This window comes from Dermacentor silvarum, chromosome 7, assembly GCF_013339745.2.
Source record: "Dermacentor silvarum isolate Dsil-2018 chromosome 7, BIME_Dsil_1.4, whole genome shotgun sequence".
Classification (NCBI taxonomy): Eukaryota; Metazoa; Arthropoda; class Arachnida; order Ixodida; family Ixodidae; genus Dermacentor; species Dermacentor silvarum.
The window spans coordinates 101,812,870-101,833,862 of NC_051160.1; the positions used below are offsets into that span (position 1 = coordinate 101,812,870).

The window sequence follows — 20,993 nt, forward strand, 5'->3', positions numbered from 1 at the left end:
CTACTGTGGTGGCAGCCTCCTGGAGGGCCCCCTCCATCTGTCCCAAGCTGCCCTCCGTTGTCCATATGGTTATATCGTCCGCGTAAAGGGCGTGACGAATTCCCTTTACGGCATTCAGTTTTTCCGGCAGGTGCATGAGGGCAACGTTGAAGAGCAGTGGAGAAAGGACTGCTCCCTGAGGCGTACCCCTGGTGCCCATGAGTATCGGCTCGGACCTCGTGTCACCAATCTTGATGTGGGCTTGCCTATCTTGCAAGAAGTCCTTGATGTAATAAAAGGTACGCTTTCCGCAATGAGTACCCTGTAGATTTTCCAGAATCTTGGAGTGTTTCACGTTGTCGAAAGCCCCCTTAAGATCCAGCGCCAGTATGGCCCTACTGTTGCGCTTGCGCGGGGGATCGATCACTTCTATCTTCAGCTGTAGTAATACGTCCTGGGTTGACAAGTGTGCCCGAAACCCGAACATCGTGTGAGGCAGAAGGTCTTGGTCTTCTAGATACGTCGATAGGCGAAGTTGCACCGCCTTCTCCATAAGCTTCCCTGCGCACGATGTAAGCGAGATTGGCCTCAGGTTATTGATGTTCACCTCCTTTCCAGGCTTGGGAATGAAGCTTACATCAGCCGTCTTCCACGCCCTGGGTAGCTTTCCACTTCTCCAGCACTCGTTGATGTATTGCGTGAGATTTTCGAGCGTCTGCCGATTAAGATTGGCAAGCAATCCCACCGTCACATTGTCGTTCCTTGGTGCCGTGCTCCGCCTCATGGCCATAAGCGCCGCCTGTATTTCCTCGACCTCAAACTCCCGATCCAGGTCCGGATTCTCCATACCTTCATACTCCCGCACTGGCTCGTTGTCTTTCATCGTGCAAATATATTTGCTGGTGAGGGCTGCAACCAGCTGCTCGTCCGTGCCCGCGAAGCCATGCAGGGCTCTCTTGAGGTTACGTTGCTGCTCCCCGCGCGACTTGGTGGGCTCTATCAAACATCTAAGAAGACGCCACGCCGCCTTGGTGCCGAGGCTGCCTTTCAAGGAGTCACATTTTGCCAACCAATTGTTTTTGGCCAAGGTCCATGCATATTCTTCCGCTTGCGACGTTAATTCCGCGATCTTGATCTTGAGCTTGCGGTTATACTTTTGCCTCTTCCACCGCCGCGTTAGACCTCTTCTCGCCTCCCATATATGTAGCAGGTGGTTGTCGATAGCTGGAACTTCTTCTGAGGTCTAGAGCGTACGCGTAAAGCGATCCCTGACTCCCACTCGGCCCACTCCTCATACTTTTCAATGGGCGCGGTAAGCGTAGCATCTTCCGCCTTTCGGAACAACGACCAGTCCGTGAGCCTGGCCTGCCCTCTCGGTTTGCGATGCTTATTGTAGTCCAGGCAGATCTTGAGAATGCACTGGTCACTCCCCAAGGTCTCCTGCGTGTTATGCCATTCATAATTTCTCGCTCCTTTAATCAAAGAGAGATCTGGGCACGTATCTCTCGAGACACTGTTGCCAATCCTCGTCGGATGCTGCGGGTCCGTAAGAATCGTCAAAGCTACGTCTGATATGGCCGCAGCGAGTTTCCTGCCCTTAATATCCTCCTTACTATAACCCCACAAAAAGCTATACGCGTTAAAATCCCCCACTATGATAAGAGGGGCTGATTTTGCCAATTGCGCCGCCTTTTGGAAAATCTCGTCAAAAGACGCACCCCTGCTTTTTGGTTTCACTCCCCGTGAAATGGGGCGCCCCTCGCACCCTTTCACTCGCACATACAGCGTTCGGCGCGCGGCGACGATTTCATCTTCATTGACGTCATACGGAACCTCACGGCGACGGCGACGCCGACGCCGACGGCAGAAATCTGCTTTTCAGTGTCCATATAATTGCTATCGCAATAAAAAATAAATGAATGTCTGTTAACTTAATTTCACTTTCTTTTTTCCGATGCTCGCGGCAGCTAACGTTCGGCATCAATACAATATCGTGACGTATGGTGACGTGTTTCCTGTTGGCAGTTTTTGCCGAGTGTCCCCTCTTGCTGAATTTCTTTCTCTATGGTGTCGCTGAGGTCATTTTATCGTACCAGGCCGACAACTTACAACCGACGAGCGCAAGTTGTCTCAATAGTGCGACGGGCTTTCGTGTCGACGGCACCGGCAGAAGCAATCTGCCGACCATCCGTCGACCGATCCCCGTGCGATCGGCCGCCGAAGCGACAACGCGATAGCCGCAGCGCCTTCGCTTGTATATATAATTAATCACGCTCCAAATGAGTCGAAACATGCTTTCGAAGTTGAAATGCACCAACTTCAGCCCTATCAAACCGTGTACATGAAGTTTGAGGCGGTGTTGATCCCGATCAGCGAAGGTTATAGGCCTGGAGCCGTCGAGTTCGTGCTCCAGCTACACCAGCGGACCTGAGTTGAAAATTAAACAAATTAGGACAAAGAAAACTGCTTTTACAGTTCACGTATGGCCTTAGCGACTTAAAATCAACTACTTTTCACTTCGCACGGCGCGAACAAAATAAGCCCGGGAAGAGGCGACACAGCGCTGTGCCAACATCTGTACGTCACCGTTCCCGAAGGCTGCAAGTCGCATTCACAAAGTAGGGGTGGGTCTGTACGTGTTGTTATGCTGACACCTTCTTTAATTCCAGAGATGTACTCTACGACAAATGGGAATCAAGAGGCGATAGGGCGCATTCGGTACAACGGCAAACAACCGCCTCGCCCAGCCATACGCGTTTTCGCGAGAGTACACGGCCTATAAGTGAACGCTTATGCGAGCACAGTTCTCTCTAATAATATGTTATTGAACGTGCGCAATGTAACTATGATGAAGTTAAAGAAAAGCGGGAATAACAGCTCGTATACATGCATCTGGTTCATAGTAGCCGTTGTCTAAGGGGTTCGATCGTTCATATTGACTCACCTCACGGTAGAACAAAGCGGTTCATATGCGCACATACGTATGTGTTGCTAGGTTTTGACGTTATTTCATATCAGCGATGCGCCGTTTTCCTAATATTTGAAGCTAACAACGATAGATGTCGATGTAAAATACACCCCTTTGGTAAATCAGACGCGGAAGGCTGCGCTCGAAGACCTCTTGAATACGCGAAATGTCTAAAGTATGTGTAAAAATAATACAAAAAGCTAGCTGCAAGCGCCAAGAAATCAGCGAAAACAAATTCCAAGGCAGCCGCGCCGGGAGACCGAACTCGGCGTGATTTTATCGGCCGTATACTGTTAGCCCAGCAACGCAATCAGGCCTTCTCAAGTTCTCACCCAATCGTGGGCGACTGCTACATGGCTCCCAGGAACGACATGCTGCCCCAGAGAGCACATTAACAAATAATCGCGATCCACAAAACGCACAACCGACGAACACTCACCATGGGCGCAGGTACATAAATGAACAGGCGAAAGCCCCGACACCCTTCCAAAATGTTTCCAGAGGCGTGCGCTAGAGGGCAGCACAGAAAAATTAAAAAGGCGGAAAAAGGTCAACGCCGTTTACATTGTTCGCTCTTTGTAAGCAGGGTGGCTTGTGGTTTGTGCTGAATTAGAAGTATACCTCAAGCTCGATGTTGTGGACATTCTTATTGCTGACATGCGAAACACACTTTACGCTTGTTATTCTGTGTTCGCCCACTTTATTTCGATGGCGTAAACGAAAGGCGGAGCAGACGCTCGTCGGGATGTTTCCGTAGCGAAATTTTTTATTCACGTCGTACACTTTCTGCAAACCGCAATCAAGTCTACACTTTGCCCTTTACCAATCAGTCCGCACGCTGTCGATCAAAATGTAGCGTGAACGCCACGAGCAACAAGAGAAAGAGCACGCAACCGCAATGCGGTATAAAAAAAAAAGTCGCAGTTTCGACCGAAAGGCGAGGCATCGACTGCGATAGTAAATTAGTAACAGCTATATCAAGTAAGGATATTAGTTCTATCGGCCGTATAAACTTACGGACATTCGCTTACTAGCTAAAACAACATGCACGGTGTCACGCGCGCACAGGTAAACATGAACACATTTCGCTCTATCACCGCGGAAACTCGCTGTCAAAACGCTGGAGTGAAGAAGCGCGGCAGCTGCAGTGAGCGAATTTACCTTTGTGCTGTCTTTCGCTGCAACGCGAACTAAACGTCGAAAGCACAGCGCATACGAAGCTACCGGCACTCGGCGTGGCGTACTTTGTCCACATAGCAAATCGCTTTGAAGATTTAGCACCCGCGGGCGCGCACTTTTTCCACGTCTCAGATCACTTTTAAGATACGACGGCCGCGCGGCCGCGCCGCTGGCAGCAGCTGCCGAAGTAGAACCCGACGATGAGCGGGCCACGCACGCCAAGCGTAAGCGTGCTGCCCGCCGCCAGGACTGCGAGGCGGAAAGAAATGCGAACCATTCATGTGGCCCCGATCCCACGAACTTGGAACGTTTCACCGGAGCAATGGTCATTTGCCACATACACAACTTCGCTAGTCGTCCATATTCACAGAGTGGAATGGCACTAATTTTTTTTTTTTCACGAAAGCGGCGCTCTTAGCCAGGCGCAGTAGCACCGCCTGGCCCAGGTGGTCTGGCCTTCGCGAAACGCTCCACGAGATGATGCGAGCAGCGGTACTGCATGGTACATCTCTGCTGGCCGAAACCTTTTTGTTGCGAAGTAAATTGCTACGGAACAGTTATTTCAGTGACCGAGATCAAGCCTGTGATGATTGAGGGGACGAAGAGGACGACGTTATAATCTGGCCCGGGCTGTTCGTTTTGGGCACAACTACATGCATATGCGCTTGTAAATATACCTGTATATAGTCATCCCCGTGCATCCTTATACGCAACATATTTGGTGGAGGGTTGCCGTCCCTGTCCTCGTCATGGAGCTCCGCAGCGGACGCTCACTCGAAGTTTTCACCATGGCCTCCGGTCAGTCAACCTCGACAACGTCCGTCCTACCTACCTTAACGACTTTCGTCGCGCTTTCCGCCCCCAAAGATTCCTGGCGTGTTCTCAGGCCTGGACAGTACCGACATCGATGACTGCAGTTGAACATCTACGAACGCATCAGCAGTAACAACAGGTGGGACCCTACTATCATGCTTGCGAACGTTATCTTGTACCTCAGCGGAACTCCTCAAGTATGGTTTCAAACCCATGAACACGAGCTCACAAGCTGGGACAGCTTCAAGCAAAAGATTCACGACTTACTTGGGAACCCCTTGGGTCGACAGTCGCTGCCAAGAAGGAATTATCTACTCGTGCGCAGACGTAAGCGGAGCCATATACGTAACCTACAGACAAGACGTCCTAGCTCTGTGCCGCAAAGCTGACGAGAACATGGCCGCGGTAGACAAAGTTGCACACGTCCTTAAAGGTATTGCCGACGATGCCTTCAACTTGCTCGTCTTTACGAGCGTTACGACTGTTGACGCCATCATTAAAGAAAGCCGCCTGGAACGAGCCAGAAGCCGATGCATCGCAGATCAGTCCAGCGCCTGCCGAATACCGTAGCGACATCATCGTGTGTTCCAGTTGTTTCAGTGACCAAGAGCAAGCCTGTCATGATTTAAGGGACGAAGAGGACGACGTTATGATCGACAAGTACTGTTCGTTCCCTCAGTCATAACAGGCTTGACACCACCCACTCGACCTCAAGAGCAACGACCTCGATGGTCCAAGTAAATGTTTTCTCTCTCTCTCTCACTGAAATAACTGTTCCGGAGCAATATCTTCATGCTCCTTTCTTTCGCACCAGCGTCGAATGACGGATCGTTAGCAAGCACTTCTGCGCTCGATCCGTGCTGTTGCTACAAAGACGCACCTATAATCACATTTTTCTTGCTCTCTCTGCAAGATGTACAGTCAGCACGCAGACGCAAGTTTATGTCGGAACACAAGGCGCGCTTTATTGCATCGTGTCAATCGATGATAGAACGTACATGGTGTGGCGAGAACACGCATCAAAGTCCACTTATAAACATAAAAGATAAGATACATATCGACTGAAAACTATCTGTCGTCGTCAAACTAAAATCTACCGAACACAGGCTACATCAGCAAGAAATCTTCATGCACAGACATTGCTATTAAAAAGTGGTCTTAAGGAGTGACAGAGCCGTGTAGCGGTTTAGACTAAGAAAATGCCACAAGCACTTGACCCTCACAACAAGCTATTTGACGAAGAAATATCTGCCGCCCGTCGCATCCGCTCGTAAATCAGCATGCAAACGCTGTGTTATGTCGCAGTTCACACAGACGCTTCGTTCAGCAGCGGTGGTAATGGCGGACAACAAACATTAGGAAAGTGTAGAGCCTTCTTCGAGGAAGTGACACCCACCAACCTCTGCCATCCACCGCACTAAGAGTCGGGAGGTACAAGCAGAAAAGTGCCCCCGTGCAACTCTTTTTTTTTTTTCATACGACGGAGTTCACGTAAGTCCATGACCCGGCTAAATACAGCGTTGCATTTGTAGTATGCCAGCAACGACCACACTATGAAAAATTAAATTTCTTCACACCATGCGGAGCGGTCAACCCGATGTAGTTCGAGCAGTCGCACAGCCAGACCTTGTCCGCAGTAGGCAACCAAGCAGGGTCTGTATGGTCCGGCGCGTCGTCGGCCAGCAGGAGCGGCCCCCTCGGAAAGAATGTCCGTTCCTTGCCCGTCAACGGGTAGCGCATGTGAACGTGCACGACGTCCACCGCCGGGCAAACCCGCTGCACAACGTCGATGACGTCGAGCTCAACTATATCTTCGTCGTCGAAGCTCACTAAAGCTAGGCAGATTCGCTTCATCAACGGTGAAACGGGCAGCTTGACGAATATGCTCAAGTCGATCATGGATGTGGCACTCCCCAACTTAAGCGCACGGAGCTGCGGCCAGATGGAAACGATGGGGGTCATGTCCTGGCCCTTGTAGGTGGACCACACGCCCAAGTTGCGCAGGCGTAGTTCCCGAATCGAGGTGCAGCCGAGCAGAAAAGTCAGGCTGCGGACGTGGGGCATCTCGCACAGCGTGAGGTGCTCCAGGTGTTCCAAGCGCCTAAGGGGTGCCAAGGCGACGTCATCGCATGTGGCATCGCGACGGCAGACGTCGCAATGGAGCGTGAGCTCCGTGGGTGGAAAGGAACGTACGTCCAGCTCTCGGAGCTTGAAAGACGCCCGACCTATAAACTGGAGGCGTTTAGGGCAGCACAACGCACAGGCGGCGAGCGCCAAGGACCGGAGGTTGTGCAGGTTTCCCGTGGCAAGCATCGAACTCCAGTCGAACTCTTGGCTGAAGTGGAACGCAGACAGGTTGAGCTCGGTGAGAGCGACACAAGACCGAATGAAGTTGCACAGGGCAACCTGGTTGCGCCTATTACAGCTGAACAGGGCGGCGGTTTTGTGGAGAGACAAGAGCGTCAGAGCTTTGAGGTGGCGCCATTTGCCCCTACACAACCAGTCGTTCAGTCGGGTAACTGCGTCATTTCTGCACTCCTTGATTGAGACAGTCAGCTGGGTGTGACACATCGCGTCCTTGGGAGAGGTCGAATGGAGCTCGGGGAGCGTGACGAAGTTGCGGGTGGATGTTGGACGCAGTCGGAGTGTGACGCTGTTGCTGACCTCATAACACCAGCCATAGTCATCGAAAACGCGTAACATGACAAATTTCTTCGGTAGCTTTACGTTGGCGGAAGTTGTTCGGTCTGCCGTGTAGGTGAAGTTGTCGAAGTAGTCGCGAGTTCCCTCGCGGTAACAAAGCAGTACTCTGGTGACTTCAGAGCTTTTCAAACATGTGGATTCGCTTTCACGCTCGTGAAAGTGCAAGGACATTAGGGCGTGGCAGTGCCTGAGTACCGAGAAGATGAATTTATGGTTTGCGGTGGTAGAGACGACCTCGACGTACATTGTCTTCAGGTGTGGCGGCAGTACCGAGCAGTGACAATGACTCGAACCCTCGGAATTCCTGGCTAGGAAATCGGGTACTTCGATATCTGCTGTGGTGTCTTTCAGGACTGACCAATGCAGGCATTCCAGCTTTCGCAGTTTGTCCTTGAGGAGGAGGACCATGGTTGTGGGCCGGATGCGGCTGTGAACGCAGTGCAGCACGACGAGGTTTGTGCAGAGCGATAGCGCTTCGGCCACCCTTTCCGATTTGGCCAAGACGTAGAAGCTCACGTCTAACTCGGTGATGACGTCGGTTCTCGGCATGACCATTACGGCCGTGAAGACGGTCGGTGGATCCTGCAGAGTGAAGCGCGCGCAGCGCATCCAGGGGGCGTCGTTGACGACGTTCTTCAGCCGTCTACACAAGCTCCCCATTGTTATCCGGCACTTCCAGTCGAGCAGTTTCAGTATGGCGACCAGGACATCGTCTGGAAGACACAGAAGGGTGTCCTTTTCTTTCTGCAGTTGAAGTGGTCCGGCTGTCCTGGTGTGGGTGACTGCTGCAGCTTTCCGCCTTTGTTTCGTAGACTTTCGCTTTTGTTTTGCAGGCATATTGAAGTACTGTACTGTCTAGTTGCAGTCAGGCGCTGACGAACCAACTGACATACTAACAGCTGGAGTGAAGCCTTAGTGCACGCCGTAGTGATTGCACATAGCGGAGTGGCTGGTCCGTCCCAATGGCTGTTGGAGGCGCGGGCTGTTAACTGCCTTAACAGTTCGTTGAACAACATAATATATATCCCGGCCAGTGCGGAACTGAGCGTGCGCAAAGCCGTAGTGATGGAAGCATATCTTTGATTTTGGCACCGTGCATTTATAAAAGCCGGGCGATGTTTATCTCGCAATGCGGTAGATCAGACGATGACGGTGTGATCTCTGAAGCCCTATGTGCTCGCTGATTATACTGTTACGTAGAAACAGACAGGGGAAGGACTATATACAGGTATATTTACAAGCGCATATGCATGTTGCACTGCCCTGAACGAATAACCCGCGCAAAGTTATAACGTCGTTCATTCTCTTTTCAGTCACCATAGGCCTGCTCCTGGTCAATTAACTAATTTTCCGTAGCATTACCCCTGGCGGCAGAAGCTGCGACCTGGAGGCCTAAAGGGAGTCGCCGGAACTTCGGAAGCATAGTGGTTGCTGTTGGTGTCTGGCGGTCCTTCGGGACAAAGGAGGCCTCATCGACAGACGTGAACATATCAAATGCTCTTCACGCTTGTCGTTTCTCGTGGCCGGAAAGTGTCACCGTCAGTCACCTAGGACTGCTGGATGAGCAATTAGTCCCCAGATTGCAATGCGTCATCGGCCTCGTGCGTAGCTAAAACGGCAACGTCGCTCTTGGTATGTATCGTGAAGCACCAGCACCCACCCGAACTACGACGAAGCCCGGCGCCGACTGTGACGCGCCAACCTGGAGCCCCTTCCGAGACAACAGCCACTGCCCACTCTGGAAATAGTGGCTTCCGCGAAATGACCATCACGTAGGGGCGACTACTTCTTGAAAGGGGCCAGCGTCGACCATTTTCGTGGTAACAACATCAACGTTTGGTTCCCAAGGTGTCACCCGTTGCCTTGTATGCGGGGGCGATCAGGCGACATTGGAGGCGGTGCCCAGTGGAACGGGGGCACATCATGAGCGGGATATGGCGAACTGGTCGAAGATTGTCATTGGCTAAAGAAGAACCAAAGTGTATTCCCTCGTCGAGTGAAAGAGGGAAACGAAAGGGATAAAACAGCGGGACTTGAGTGTTTTTAGGACGCTCGGAAATGTAAACGCTAGAACATGCAAAGATGTAAGCATGTAGACGGCTCCAATATCATGGAGCCCTTCTTGTAAAATATCACACGTAAATTTGTATATAAAACCCTTTTCTGATTTCACTGGACCTCTCCTTCTCCCGGCACTTGGCCCGACACCACACTTGGAACCTTCGTGGCCGCTCGGACCTTCGGACTTCGCAACATAGCTCTCGAGTCTTGAAATGTGAACAATGTCGCTGGACGGAAGGAGAGACGAGGAGGGGGAACTGACAGGGGCAATCTTGTACGTAGCATGTGTCACCTGGCACAGCATGCTTAACGTCCCGTGCACCGGGAAAGAAGCTTTTCGGGGAGGCCCACATGGCGGGAAGGGGAGCAGAGAAGCACAAGCGCACCAGGTGAGGAAGTCGCGTCGGGGTGCGAAACATCGTAGCGGCGTGGCTTGTATATTTCGGCACGTCTTGTGGAACAATCTCCCAGTTCATGTAAAACAACACAGATCTTTTCTTGTGATGCCTAAACGTTATAACAAAGAACTTTATTAGACGCTTTTATTTATTGTGTTTTGAATGCTAACGTGATATGCTGTTAAACTGATATATATATATATATATATATATATATATATATATATATATATATGTGTGTGTGTGTGTGTGTGTGTGTGTGTGTGTGTGTGTGTGTGTGTGTGTGTGTGTGTGTGTGTGTGTGTGTGTGTGTGTGTGTGTGTGTGTGTGTGTGTGTGTGTGTGTGTGTGTGTGTGTGTGTGTGTGTGTGTGTGTGTGTGTGTGTGTGTGTGTGTGTGTGTGTGTGTGTGTGTGTGTGTGTGTGTGTGTGTGTGTGTGTGTGTGTGTGTGTGTGTGTGTGTGTGTGTGTGTGTGTGTGTGTGTGTGTGTGTGTGTGTGTGTGTGTGTGTGTGTGTGTGTGTGTGTGTGTGTGTGTGTGTGTGTGTGTGTGTGTGTGTGTGTGTGTGTGTGTGTGTGTGTGTGTGTGTGTGTGTGTGTGTGTGTGTGTGTGTGTGTGTGCGTGTGTGTGTGTGTGTGCGCGTGCGTGTGTGTGTGTGTCCTGCCTGCAAGTTTATGCATATTTTATTGTTGCATGAATCCATACTATAGCATGATGCTACGAATCTAGATGTTCATAAGCATGTTTTTTCTGTAGCACCGCACTTTGTCTAATAACGTTCAATTCAATTCAATTTGTGACGCCGTAAGCCGAGCGCGGGCAAGCTGACGGGCGTGGTCTGCTACGGTCTACAAAAATTCTGCTACGGTCTTGGGCGGCTTGTGCATCAATCCGGCGAAGAGTTCTCGTTTTACACCGCGTATGAGAAAACGTACTTTCTTCTCCTCAGACATTTCTGGGTCGGCGTGACGAAAAAGACGAGTCATCTCTTCATGAATACAGCGATTTTCTCCTCGGGGAGCTATACTCGGGCTTCCAATAGAAGTTCGGCCCTTTCTCTTCTGATGACGCTTGTGAAGGTTATTAGAACTCGCTGCAGAACTGGTCCCCTGTCGTTAACGAGAACTCGATTTTCGAACGAAGTCCTGGTGGAGCCTTCCAATGGAAAATATACGTGACGCAGCTAGTCTTCAGAGTTCCATCGGTTGTAGGCTGACCTTCTCTCGACCATCTCGAGCCAGATCTCGGGGTCGTCCGATGAAGCTCCACGGTCGCTGATGGCAACATTGGCGCTGCCATCATGACTAGTGACTTGGTCTTGATCACGGTGTATGAAGATAGGTGCTCCGATGGCGCGCCCGCGCTAGGGCGAGAGAGCGGCCACTTCGTGTGACCGGAAGTGAGCGCCGCCGCTAGGGGCAGCACGTGTTCAGGAGGCCTTGGAGCAGCAGCACAAAAGTGGATAATTTACGACCTCCGTCAGCATTTAAACAGCCATACCCAAAGATATGCAATTTTTCGTTATTTAGACGCCAAATCCTGAGCAGGTAGAAGGTTTCATGCCACTTACAGTCAAAATACCGTCATTTCGAACACGAGAGAGACGCGTCGTCTGCTCGAGCAGACGGCGCGTTGCGCTTACCGCTGCTCGCCGCGTCGGAGTCAATCGGAATGTCGGCAGAAATTTAAAGGGACGCTCCTCCAACCAAGTAGAGTCGTTTTAAGCAGGCGAACGAAATATATTTATCGAAATAAAGCACTTATGCCGCGCGTGCCCATAAAAGCGCCAGCAAAGCGAGCGAAAAAGTGGCCCCCAGAACAGGTGCTGCCCCTTGCGGCAGCGGCGTGCGTAGAGTCACACTAAGTGGCCGCGCCTCGCGCCGCCGTTGGATCACCTTTCTTTTTACACCGTGGTCTTGATCTTTCTGCTCTACTCGGGTAGAAGCCCGTGCTCCGGAGGAAGTTTTCTAGTCTGCGGTTTGCTCGATGGTCTGGGGTGGCGTTGGTGTAGTCTTCGCGGTTCTGGGCTTGGATCACGGGTTTGGAGGGGCGTCCAGTACATGAACGCACAACTCCAACGTTGACATGAACGCACAGATGTGTCTTTGTAGTGACGGTGAACAACACGATGTGGCCAAAATTAATCCGGAACTCTCCACTACGGCGTGCCTCATAATCAGAACTGGTTTTGGCACGTAAAACCCCAGAAAGAAGAAATGAAGAACGACGCAGTGTCAAAACTTTGAGTTCTGAATTTAGCTCGATTGGGCGAACCTGTGCCCAGCAAAACAAGTAACATTCAAGCACAACAATAGCGGCAAGCAAAGTCAGCGATCGTCGAGAATTTGATCTGCGGGTCCAGCGCGTCGGCTTTTATACATGATTAGTCGAAGTTCTGGCATCGTTCGCTAGGTGCCCGCATGCCTTCCACGAAGTACTGCACAATTCATGTCACGCATACAGTCTGATTACACAAAGTTTCGGTGACAACAGACAATGGATAGAACCAGCCATAACATTCGAGAAACTTCTGATACAGAAAGGCACGTATAGCGCTGAGCGATAACGTTTAACATTAGCCGGTGAAACCCGGTCGCCGGTACAATATAAACAAGTAAGCGTGTCAATTGCTAGAAGGGCGAAATTCCAGCTCTATAACTGAAGAGATGAGTTATACGAAAGAGTAACGTAGGAAAGAACAAGGTACTAATCACGGTGGCCCGACGAAAATACATAGCGAGCATGTCTGTGCGAGTGCGGTTCAAGCAAATCGTGAGTCCGTTTGTCTGGGGATGGTAAGAAGTGGTCAATTTGTGTTGAGTAGAACAGGAACACAGGATGTCGGCGATTACTTGAAGGAGAGCATTACGGCCGCACTCTTTAAAAAGCTTGCACCATTTGGGGGCTTATAGTACGTGTCCCTCAAAAATAATCGTAATCTGCCTTGCTTGCGTTTTCTTTCGTTTCTTGAAAACTGGGCGCACAGTATTCAGAGAAGGCTGGCAAAATGGTTGATGATCATTGTGTGTGAATATAAGTTTGAAAAGGTGTTTTTTTTTTTTTGTCTCCGAGTGCAGTGATCGCAAGACATCTTTGAAGGCGAGGACATCCTCCTCGAATTTGGTCATTTGGCCAACGCCATCTAGGCTATAGTTAAGGCCTCTTCAGCGACGTCACCGCCCTACGACGGGCCTGGGGGATCAGATTTCAGTTTGCGCTGGGTTTTCGCACAACTTGGGGCTTTCCGCGCGTCACATTTAAGTTATACGTGTTTATTTACTTTACAAAATACCTGCTCTGCACCCATTCGATCTACGACTAGTAACACGAGCCTTCTCTACTCTTAAAATAAATAACTTGGGGTTTGTCGAAGGACATGGGCTGTTGTTATAATGGGCTTCTACGTATATACACATAATTTTTGCTTTATTGCTACAAATTTATACGTCACAAGTTGGTCGTTATCAAGCGAGACAATATCTCGTGTGCTGGATAGTGTTGTCTTGGCTCCCGGCAAGGCAAGCAATCCCCAGCTTCCCGTAGCGAGTGAATTTAAGCGAGTATGCGCAATATTGGTGAGGATGGTTATAGAACTAGTCGCGGAGGGTGCAAAATTATTTGATGCTAGGTTCGCCTTTGCCACGGACATGGGTGCCCATAGAACGATGAATGCGTTTGGAGCCCATATACGCTAAAACTAGTTTATTGTTTACGTTCGATACCATACATCGCGATCGCGTTCCGCCAAAGCAGCAATCTTTGCTTACCTTGCCCGAATTAGGTGTGTGTCAAAATGGTTTTACAGCTGTGATAACTGCTTCTTCCACCCGCTTACCACAATGCTTTTAGAAGAGTCATGTCAGACTGTTCTTGCACTTTCTATCAGAACAACGGAGACAGCAAGCAGCCACACTCCAGAGTCGAAACGTAAGACATACTTTATTGCATCGTGTCAGTAAATAAAAACTAGACGCATGGGCATCTTCGTCGTAACAGGAACGCTGAACACAGGCACAACATTCACAGATTAAAGAGGTTCTGCCTTCGATCAACCGTAAGATACGCGTGAGCGAGCTGGCCTTATACATCAGCGTTATGTCCAGCGTAGCCCCTTGTATCGCGAGGAGCAGTCTGCTGCAAGATCAAGGGCCACTATTTCAAGCGCTCCATCATTAGGAAAACGCTGTTGCAGACTGGTAAATCAGATGCTTTCGTCGTCCGTTAAATGTCAGCCCATTTGCGCGAACTCGCTGTTCTGCACTAGCATTCGCAAAGCGCAGAACGTTCGCTCGAAGAAGTGCCACGGAAGCCGTTTTCGACATCCGAGAATAACAGCTACCACGAACTTGACTTACGCGAGGGTCACGAAGGTATCGTCTTTTCGTAAAACGGAGCACACGTAACACACGTAACCGCATGGATTGACCAAATGACGCGCGCACATTTCTCTGCAGAGGAAAAAAAAAAAAGGATAAACGACAACATATCGAGGGACAGAGGTGTCAAATGTAGACTGGTCATTTCACGCCGTGCGGACTGGGAACGCCGATGTAGTTCACGCAGTCGCACAACCACACCTTGTTCACTGAGGAAATCCAAAGATCATCCGAATCGACCAACGTATCGTCAGCGCTGTCGAGCGTCTCGCCCAGTGCCAGTATTATAGCTGTTGTGCCCACAGAGTTCCGACGGTGAACGTGGATGACATTCACAGCTGGGCAGGTGTGCCGCAACTGGGTGGCAAGGACTAAGTTATCCATAGGCTTGCCGTCGACGGTGACCGCACTCAGACAGAGACGCCTCATCCGCGTTGTCTCAGGGAGGTCCTTGAGCAGGCTGAAGTCTATCAGATGACCACTGCTCTCTAGCTTAAGCGTGTAGAGCTGCGGCCATAGAGAAAGGATAGGGGTCATGTCCTGGTTGTCTATGGACGACCAGGTGCCCATGTTGACCAATCGCAGTTCCCGAATAGACGTGCAGCCAACCAGGAAAAGCAGAGAGCGTGCGTGTAACATCTCGCACAGCGTGAGGCGCTCCAGGTATCGCAGGTGCTGCAGCGGAGCCAGAGCAACGTCGTCGCACGTGGTCGCGCGCCGGCAGACATCGCAGGGGTGTCCACCTTGCACGTCCGGAAAGAAACGGACGTCGAGCTCTCGGAGCTTGAAAGACGCCCGACCGATAAACTGGAGGCGTCTCGGGCTGCACAGCGCGCAGGCGACAAGGGCCAACGACTGGAGGTTGTCTAGACCTCCCGTAGCGAGCATGGAACTCCAGTCGAAGTCCTCGCTGAAGTGGAACGCAGACAGGTTGAGCTCGGTGAGAGCAACGCAAGACCGGATGAAGTTGCACAGGGCCGCCTGGTTTCGCCGATTACACCGGAACATGGCGGCGGCCTCGGAGAGCGCCATGAGCGTCAGGGCCCTCAGATAGTAAAATTTTCTACACAGCCTCGAGTTGTTCAGCTGGGTGATTGCATCGCTTCTGCACTCGTTGACGAGGAGTATCAGCTGCCGATGACTCGCCATGTCTTCTACAGAGATCAAGTCGAGTTCGCTGATTGTGACGCAATTCCGTCTTCCTTTTGGATGGAGTGTGATGCCCTTGCATACGTCGATGCACCTGCCGAGATCTTTGAAGAAGCCGGACATCATGGCCATAGGTTGTCTCGGCACCGTCATGTCGCTGGGACTGCACTCTGTGGTGTAGGTAAAGTCATGGAAGTTCCCGCGGCATCCGTCAGCGTAACTTCGTAGGACTCGGCACGCGATTCCTGGGCCTTTGGTTTCACTTCGACGCTCGTGAAAGTGCAATGACTTCAAGGCATGGCAGTGCCCGAGTACCGAGCAGATGAAGTTATTGTTTCTTGCGGTAGAGAAGACCTCGACGTACATCGTCTTCATGTTTGGTGGCAATACCGAGCAGTCGCAATAGTACAAGCCCTCTAAATTCCTCGCCAAGAAATCGGTCACTTCGATATCGGCTGCGGTGTTTTTCAACACTGACCAGTGCAGGCATTCCAGCTTTCGCAGTTTGTCCTTGAGAAGGAGGACCATGGTCGTGGGCAGGATGCGGCTGTGAACGCAGCGCAGCACGACGAGGTTTGTGCAGAGCGAGAGCGCTTCGGCCACCCTTTCGGATTTGGCCAAGACGTAGAAGCTCACGTCTAACTCGGTGATGACGTCGGTTCTCGGCCTTACCATTACGACCGTGAAGACGGTCGGCGGATCCTGCAGGGTGAATCGTGCGCGGCGCATCCAAGGGGCGTCGTTGGCGACGTTCTTCAGCCGTCTACACACGTTTACCATGATCAACCGGTGCTTCCAATCGAGCAGTTCCAGTATGGCAACCAGGACATTGTCTGGAAGGTACAGAAGGGCACCTTTGGCATTGTGAAGGTGAATAGGACATGCTGGCAGTTGGCCGCAGGCAGTCCTGGCTATTTGCGCTAACTTTTTCACTCTTCGCTTTTGAGGTATGCCAGCGAGACTGTTCCTGTTGTCGACGAGCGTCATACTAGACGCTTGACTATAGCGCTGTGGAAGCCGCGGAAACTAAGGGAAGAACGAGTGATGCATTAGGGGTCGCCCTGAGCACCGGGTCAGTTCACACTGAAGTGACGGTACGCAACGGACTATATGAAGAAAGTATTGGGCATGTGACCAGCGCAACCAGCTTATCGCGCTTATTTTACGGAGCAGGAATGCCAGGGCAATATGAAACGAGAGGCTGAGAATGCGCAAAATAGCAATCTACATTTGAAGTCGAGAGTCGGCAGAAGACGACATATATTATTTTTTATCTTATTTCAGACGCCCGATATCGTTTGGAAATGCGCTATGCTCGACGGGTATAACGACAGTTGCTCGACTTGCATGATTGATATTTCGCTGCGGCTGCATATACCGATCCTCCGCTGTCAAAATCGTACTGCGAAGTGGCTGCAAGGAATATAACCATTACTTGCAGAAGCCGCACGTGTACATGAGTTCGGTGTTCACAGGTTTTTTTTTTTTCGCTTGGTTTGCCACGCGGCATAACATCAGAATGGGGTTAAATATAAGCATGCAGGCCAGTGCAGGCGGTGGCAAAGCGTGCACCCAAATATCGGGCAATAAGAAGGGGCGTGCAAATACTCCAATATTACCGAATCGAATAGTGCACGTTAGAATATTTCAATTCGCAATTCGAATATCTAATATTCTATTTTTCCAATGTTTTGTATAAGGTGAAACACCTGGAGTGGTCGGTGCAAACATTTTCACGGTGCCCATTCTCACTCGGTACAAGGTTTGTCGGTTGGCAACTAGGACCACGGTGGACCCGCGCAGGCCCAACGATATACTGCAGTTTCCTGCCATAGTTACTAGAGGGAACTCTGGTAATGCAATCGTTCAGCCACCAAGGGAATGGCAGTTAGGACATATATTTGTGTCAACCACGTCACGTCCTAGTGGATGTGTTTATTAAGGCGAAAGCCTTATACGTATATCTCATGGTGAGGTCTCCGTTTCAAGGCCGTTTCAAAACCGCGTCGTCGACACGAAATGGTCCTCTAAGAATAACCCGCCGTGGTTGCTCAGTGGCTATGGCGTTGGGCTGCTGAGCACGAGGTCGCGGGATCGAATCCCGGCCACGGCGGCCGCATTTCGATGGGGGCGAAATGCAAAAACACCCATGTACATAGATTTAGGTGCGCGTTAAAAAACGCCAGATGGTCCAAATTTCCGGAGTCCCCCACTACAGCGTGCCTCATAATCAGATCGTGGTTTTGGCACGTAAAACCCCATTAACTTTTTAACGCTTAGAATAAGAGGCGATAATGCGCACAAAACCGCGATTAAGGGTGGACGAATGATTAAGCAATTGAACTGATGTGACACCGGGTACACATCGAGGTGAATTAAGAGTGAAATGATGATGAATTAAGTATGTTTAGTTGGGTGATAGGAGTAAAACGAAAGGTAATGATGAGATAGAGTGAGCTAAGAAAATGAAGACTAAATGAGAGTGACTTAAGAGTTAACGAAGGTGAATCAAGTGGTGATAGGGCGAATCAAAAGAGTGAATCAAGTGGTTATGGAGTGGGGGAGTGACTTGCAAAAAATGTGAGATTTGAGGGTCCAAGTGAGAGTGACTCGGCAAAAAAGTACTGAGTCACGGTTCTAGTTTGGTGAATCATAGGAAGGGTGACAAAAAAAAAAAACACATGATGACTTGCAAAAATGTCTAAATTCTGGTTTCAGAGTGATGATGATTCGGCAAAGAAAAAGTGCTGAGTCACGGTCCAAGTTTGGTGAATAAAGGATTACTTGTAAAAATGACCGCGAAATATGGTTTCAGAGTGACGATGACTCAGCAAAACAAAAGTGCTGAGTCGCGGTCCGAGTTTGGTGAAATAAGGATGACTTCAAAAAAATCACTGCAAAATGTGGATTCGCAGTGATAATGCGCAGTGTAAAAAATGTAAATAAAGAAACTATAGAAACCGTCAAAAGAAATTTCACTAAGCGCAAAAAGTGGTCGTCGTGTTCGGGCTTTTCAAGTCACCTTCAAGTCGTCTTAGTTGTAGCATAAGGGACCCCTAGTAGTTGTACATTCTAGCTTCCTATTAACAGCGGAGCTGTTGTAGGTCGAGGCTGCGCCGTCCGTTCGTCCGCCGGTGTCACGCAGGTCATGTGACCAGAACGCGCCGGGAGAGGGCAGGTCACGTGACTCGCTTAGGAGGAGACGCGCCCTGGGGGGAGAAGGCGACAAATTAGAGGCCGCGCTGGGCGCGAGGAGGTGAGGCGATGGCTATAAGAGAAGGCGTTTCTGTGCGGCGCGCCCTTTCGGATAATGCACAACGCGCAGAGCTGCTGCCGACACCGTCCGCGTTTCCTCGCATTCGCACCGAACGCGCGCGGTGTCCGTGACTGCAGCCGACGCCTCTGGCGACGGCTCGGCAGGTTTCGACCAGAGAAGTGGACACTCGTCGAGTAGCGTCGGAAGTCGCTGCCTCTTCTAGCCTCGCAACGTTTCAATAATAAGTTCGTGTTGTAGATCTGTGTTTACTTGTGTTTACGCAATTGCATCGCGTGCAACATATTCACATGTAACGCTCGTAACACTCGGTGTAACTAACACAGCTTCGCTGCTCGACCATATTCACCGAGTGGCCTAAATTTTAAAGGAGTCCATAATTTTTTATAAATGCACAAGGCTCTACAAACGCCCGTAATCGCTACAAATTTCCAACGGTTCGACCTTTCGAGGTGGACCCACCGTGATTGCTTAGTGGCTTTGCCATTGCGCTGCCAAGCACGAGGTCGCGGGATTGAATCCCGGCCGCGGCGGCCGCATGTATTTCGATGGGCGCGAAATGCAAGAACGCCCGTGTACCGTGCATTGGGTGCACGTTAAAGAACCCCAGGTGGCCGAAGTTAATCCTGAGTTCCCCACTACGGCGTCCCTCATAATCATATCGTAGTTGTCGCACGTAAAACCCCAATAATTTAAGTTCTTTTTGAGGTGGGCCAAGGGAAACGCGCCAAGCGTCTCAACTCGCTGACTTGCGCGCGGAAAAGGGTGTTCTATGCCGCTTGTCGATGCATGCGACTTCCCCTTCCCCTGATGCTGCGCGGTGCTCCCTATTGAGCAGCAGAAATAGGCGTTATTTTCATTAAAAAATCACTACTACTACTGGCGTAATCGTTTCAACATCGGGCTAGAGTCGCTTTGCCCGAATTGGGCCGCCGGACCATTTTATTGCGATAGCGTTAAGGGCCCCGTATCGCAGAAAATCCAGTGTCGGCGGCGGTATCCGTTAAATAAAAATCCCCCCGAACCACGCATACCCTCCACGTGTCGCATAGGCGTTACTGAACTAATTGAATTTCTCAAAGCAAAATGCGCCAGGAAATTCGTAAAACTTGCACACAACCTACAGACATGACAGCGTCGGATTGTAATTTGAATATACCAGAAAACGTAATTCTGTTACGCGGAAACAGAAACCCGTTTTCCAGCTGCCGTTGGAGGTCTGTCTTGGTGGGAGCGGCGCACCCCGCTCGGTTACTTGCAACACCCTCCAAATGGCGCTCGCCTCCGCGCATCCGTAGGGAGACTACATGCAAGCGCTGTTTTCTTGCATGTAGGCTCCATACGCATCCGCGGCAGTGGCGGATCGCGCCGTGCGGGGGAAAGAAAAGAAGCAGAAAGCACGCGTTCGTGCATAGCATTCGCCGCCCGCGTTTGCAGGTAAACACCACGTTTACATAAGCTGCAGTTGCCGCGGAAGTGCGAAGCAGTCAGCGATCCTTGAAGGCTGTCGCGTTTCACTCTTAAAGGCGAAGCGTGTTCAATTGCTTGCTTGGTTGTTTGTTTATTTATTTATATTGAATTAAAACCGCAGTACTTCATTCAAAATGATCAGTTTGCAAAGTCACGACAGCCGTTTATAAAGCCAGAAGGGCGACGTTTAGGCAAACGGATGCACAAATCATTCCCAACCTAGCTGACGCACTCTGCTTGTAGCCCCTGGGGACATTGGCGCCCCATGCAATTTCCCCTGGCAATTATTGTATGAAACTATGTTTTACAGAGAGACCCTTGGCAAGCTTGCGGTATTCCTCGCAGGGGCTTGAATAAGAAGATAATAATACGCAAGCCGTGGCAAAACATATTTGTGGTGACATACATATTTACAAATCGATTTCGTCGCATATTAGTCGGAAAATTATAAATATTGGTGCTTGAGTCACACGATACACGTTTCTTTTATTTCAAGACATAGAAAGTGCTAGGTGTCTGGCGTGCTATGTTTAAAACACGCGTTTTTTCTTTTGTCGCTATAGTATTTGATAGGGGACAGGACCGGAGATTTCTTGGGGTGACAGGTCCACTGCTGTCAAGGCGC

At 50.4% G+C, this 20,993-nt stretch overlaps 1 protein-coding gene across 1 annotated transcript in view; it reads right to left on the reverse strand.

The window, feature by feature from the left end:
- Positions 1–6,475: 6,475 nt before the first annotated feature.
- LOC119458323 (ubiquinone biosynthesis monooxygenase COQ6, mitochondrial) overlaps positions 6,476–20,993 on the reverse strand; it is a 75,620-nt gene continuing 61,102 nt past the window's right edge. The window contains exon 12 of the mRNA XM_049671091.1: positions 6,476–6,768. Coding sequence (XP_049527048.1) covers positions 6,491–6,768 — 278 coding nt within the window. The 3' untranslated portion in view covers positions 6,476–6,490. The remainder of the gene's footprint in view (positions 6,769–20,993) is intronic.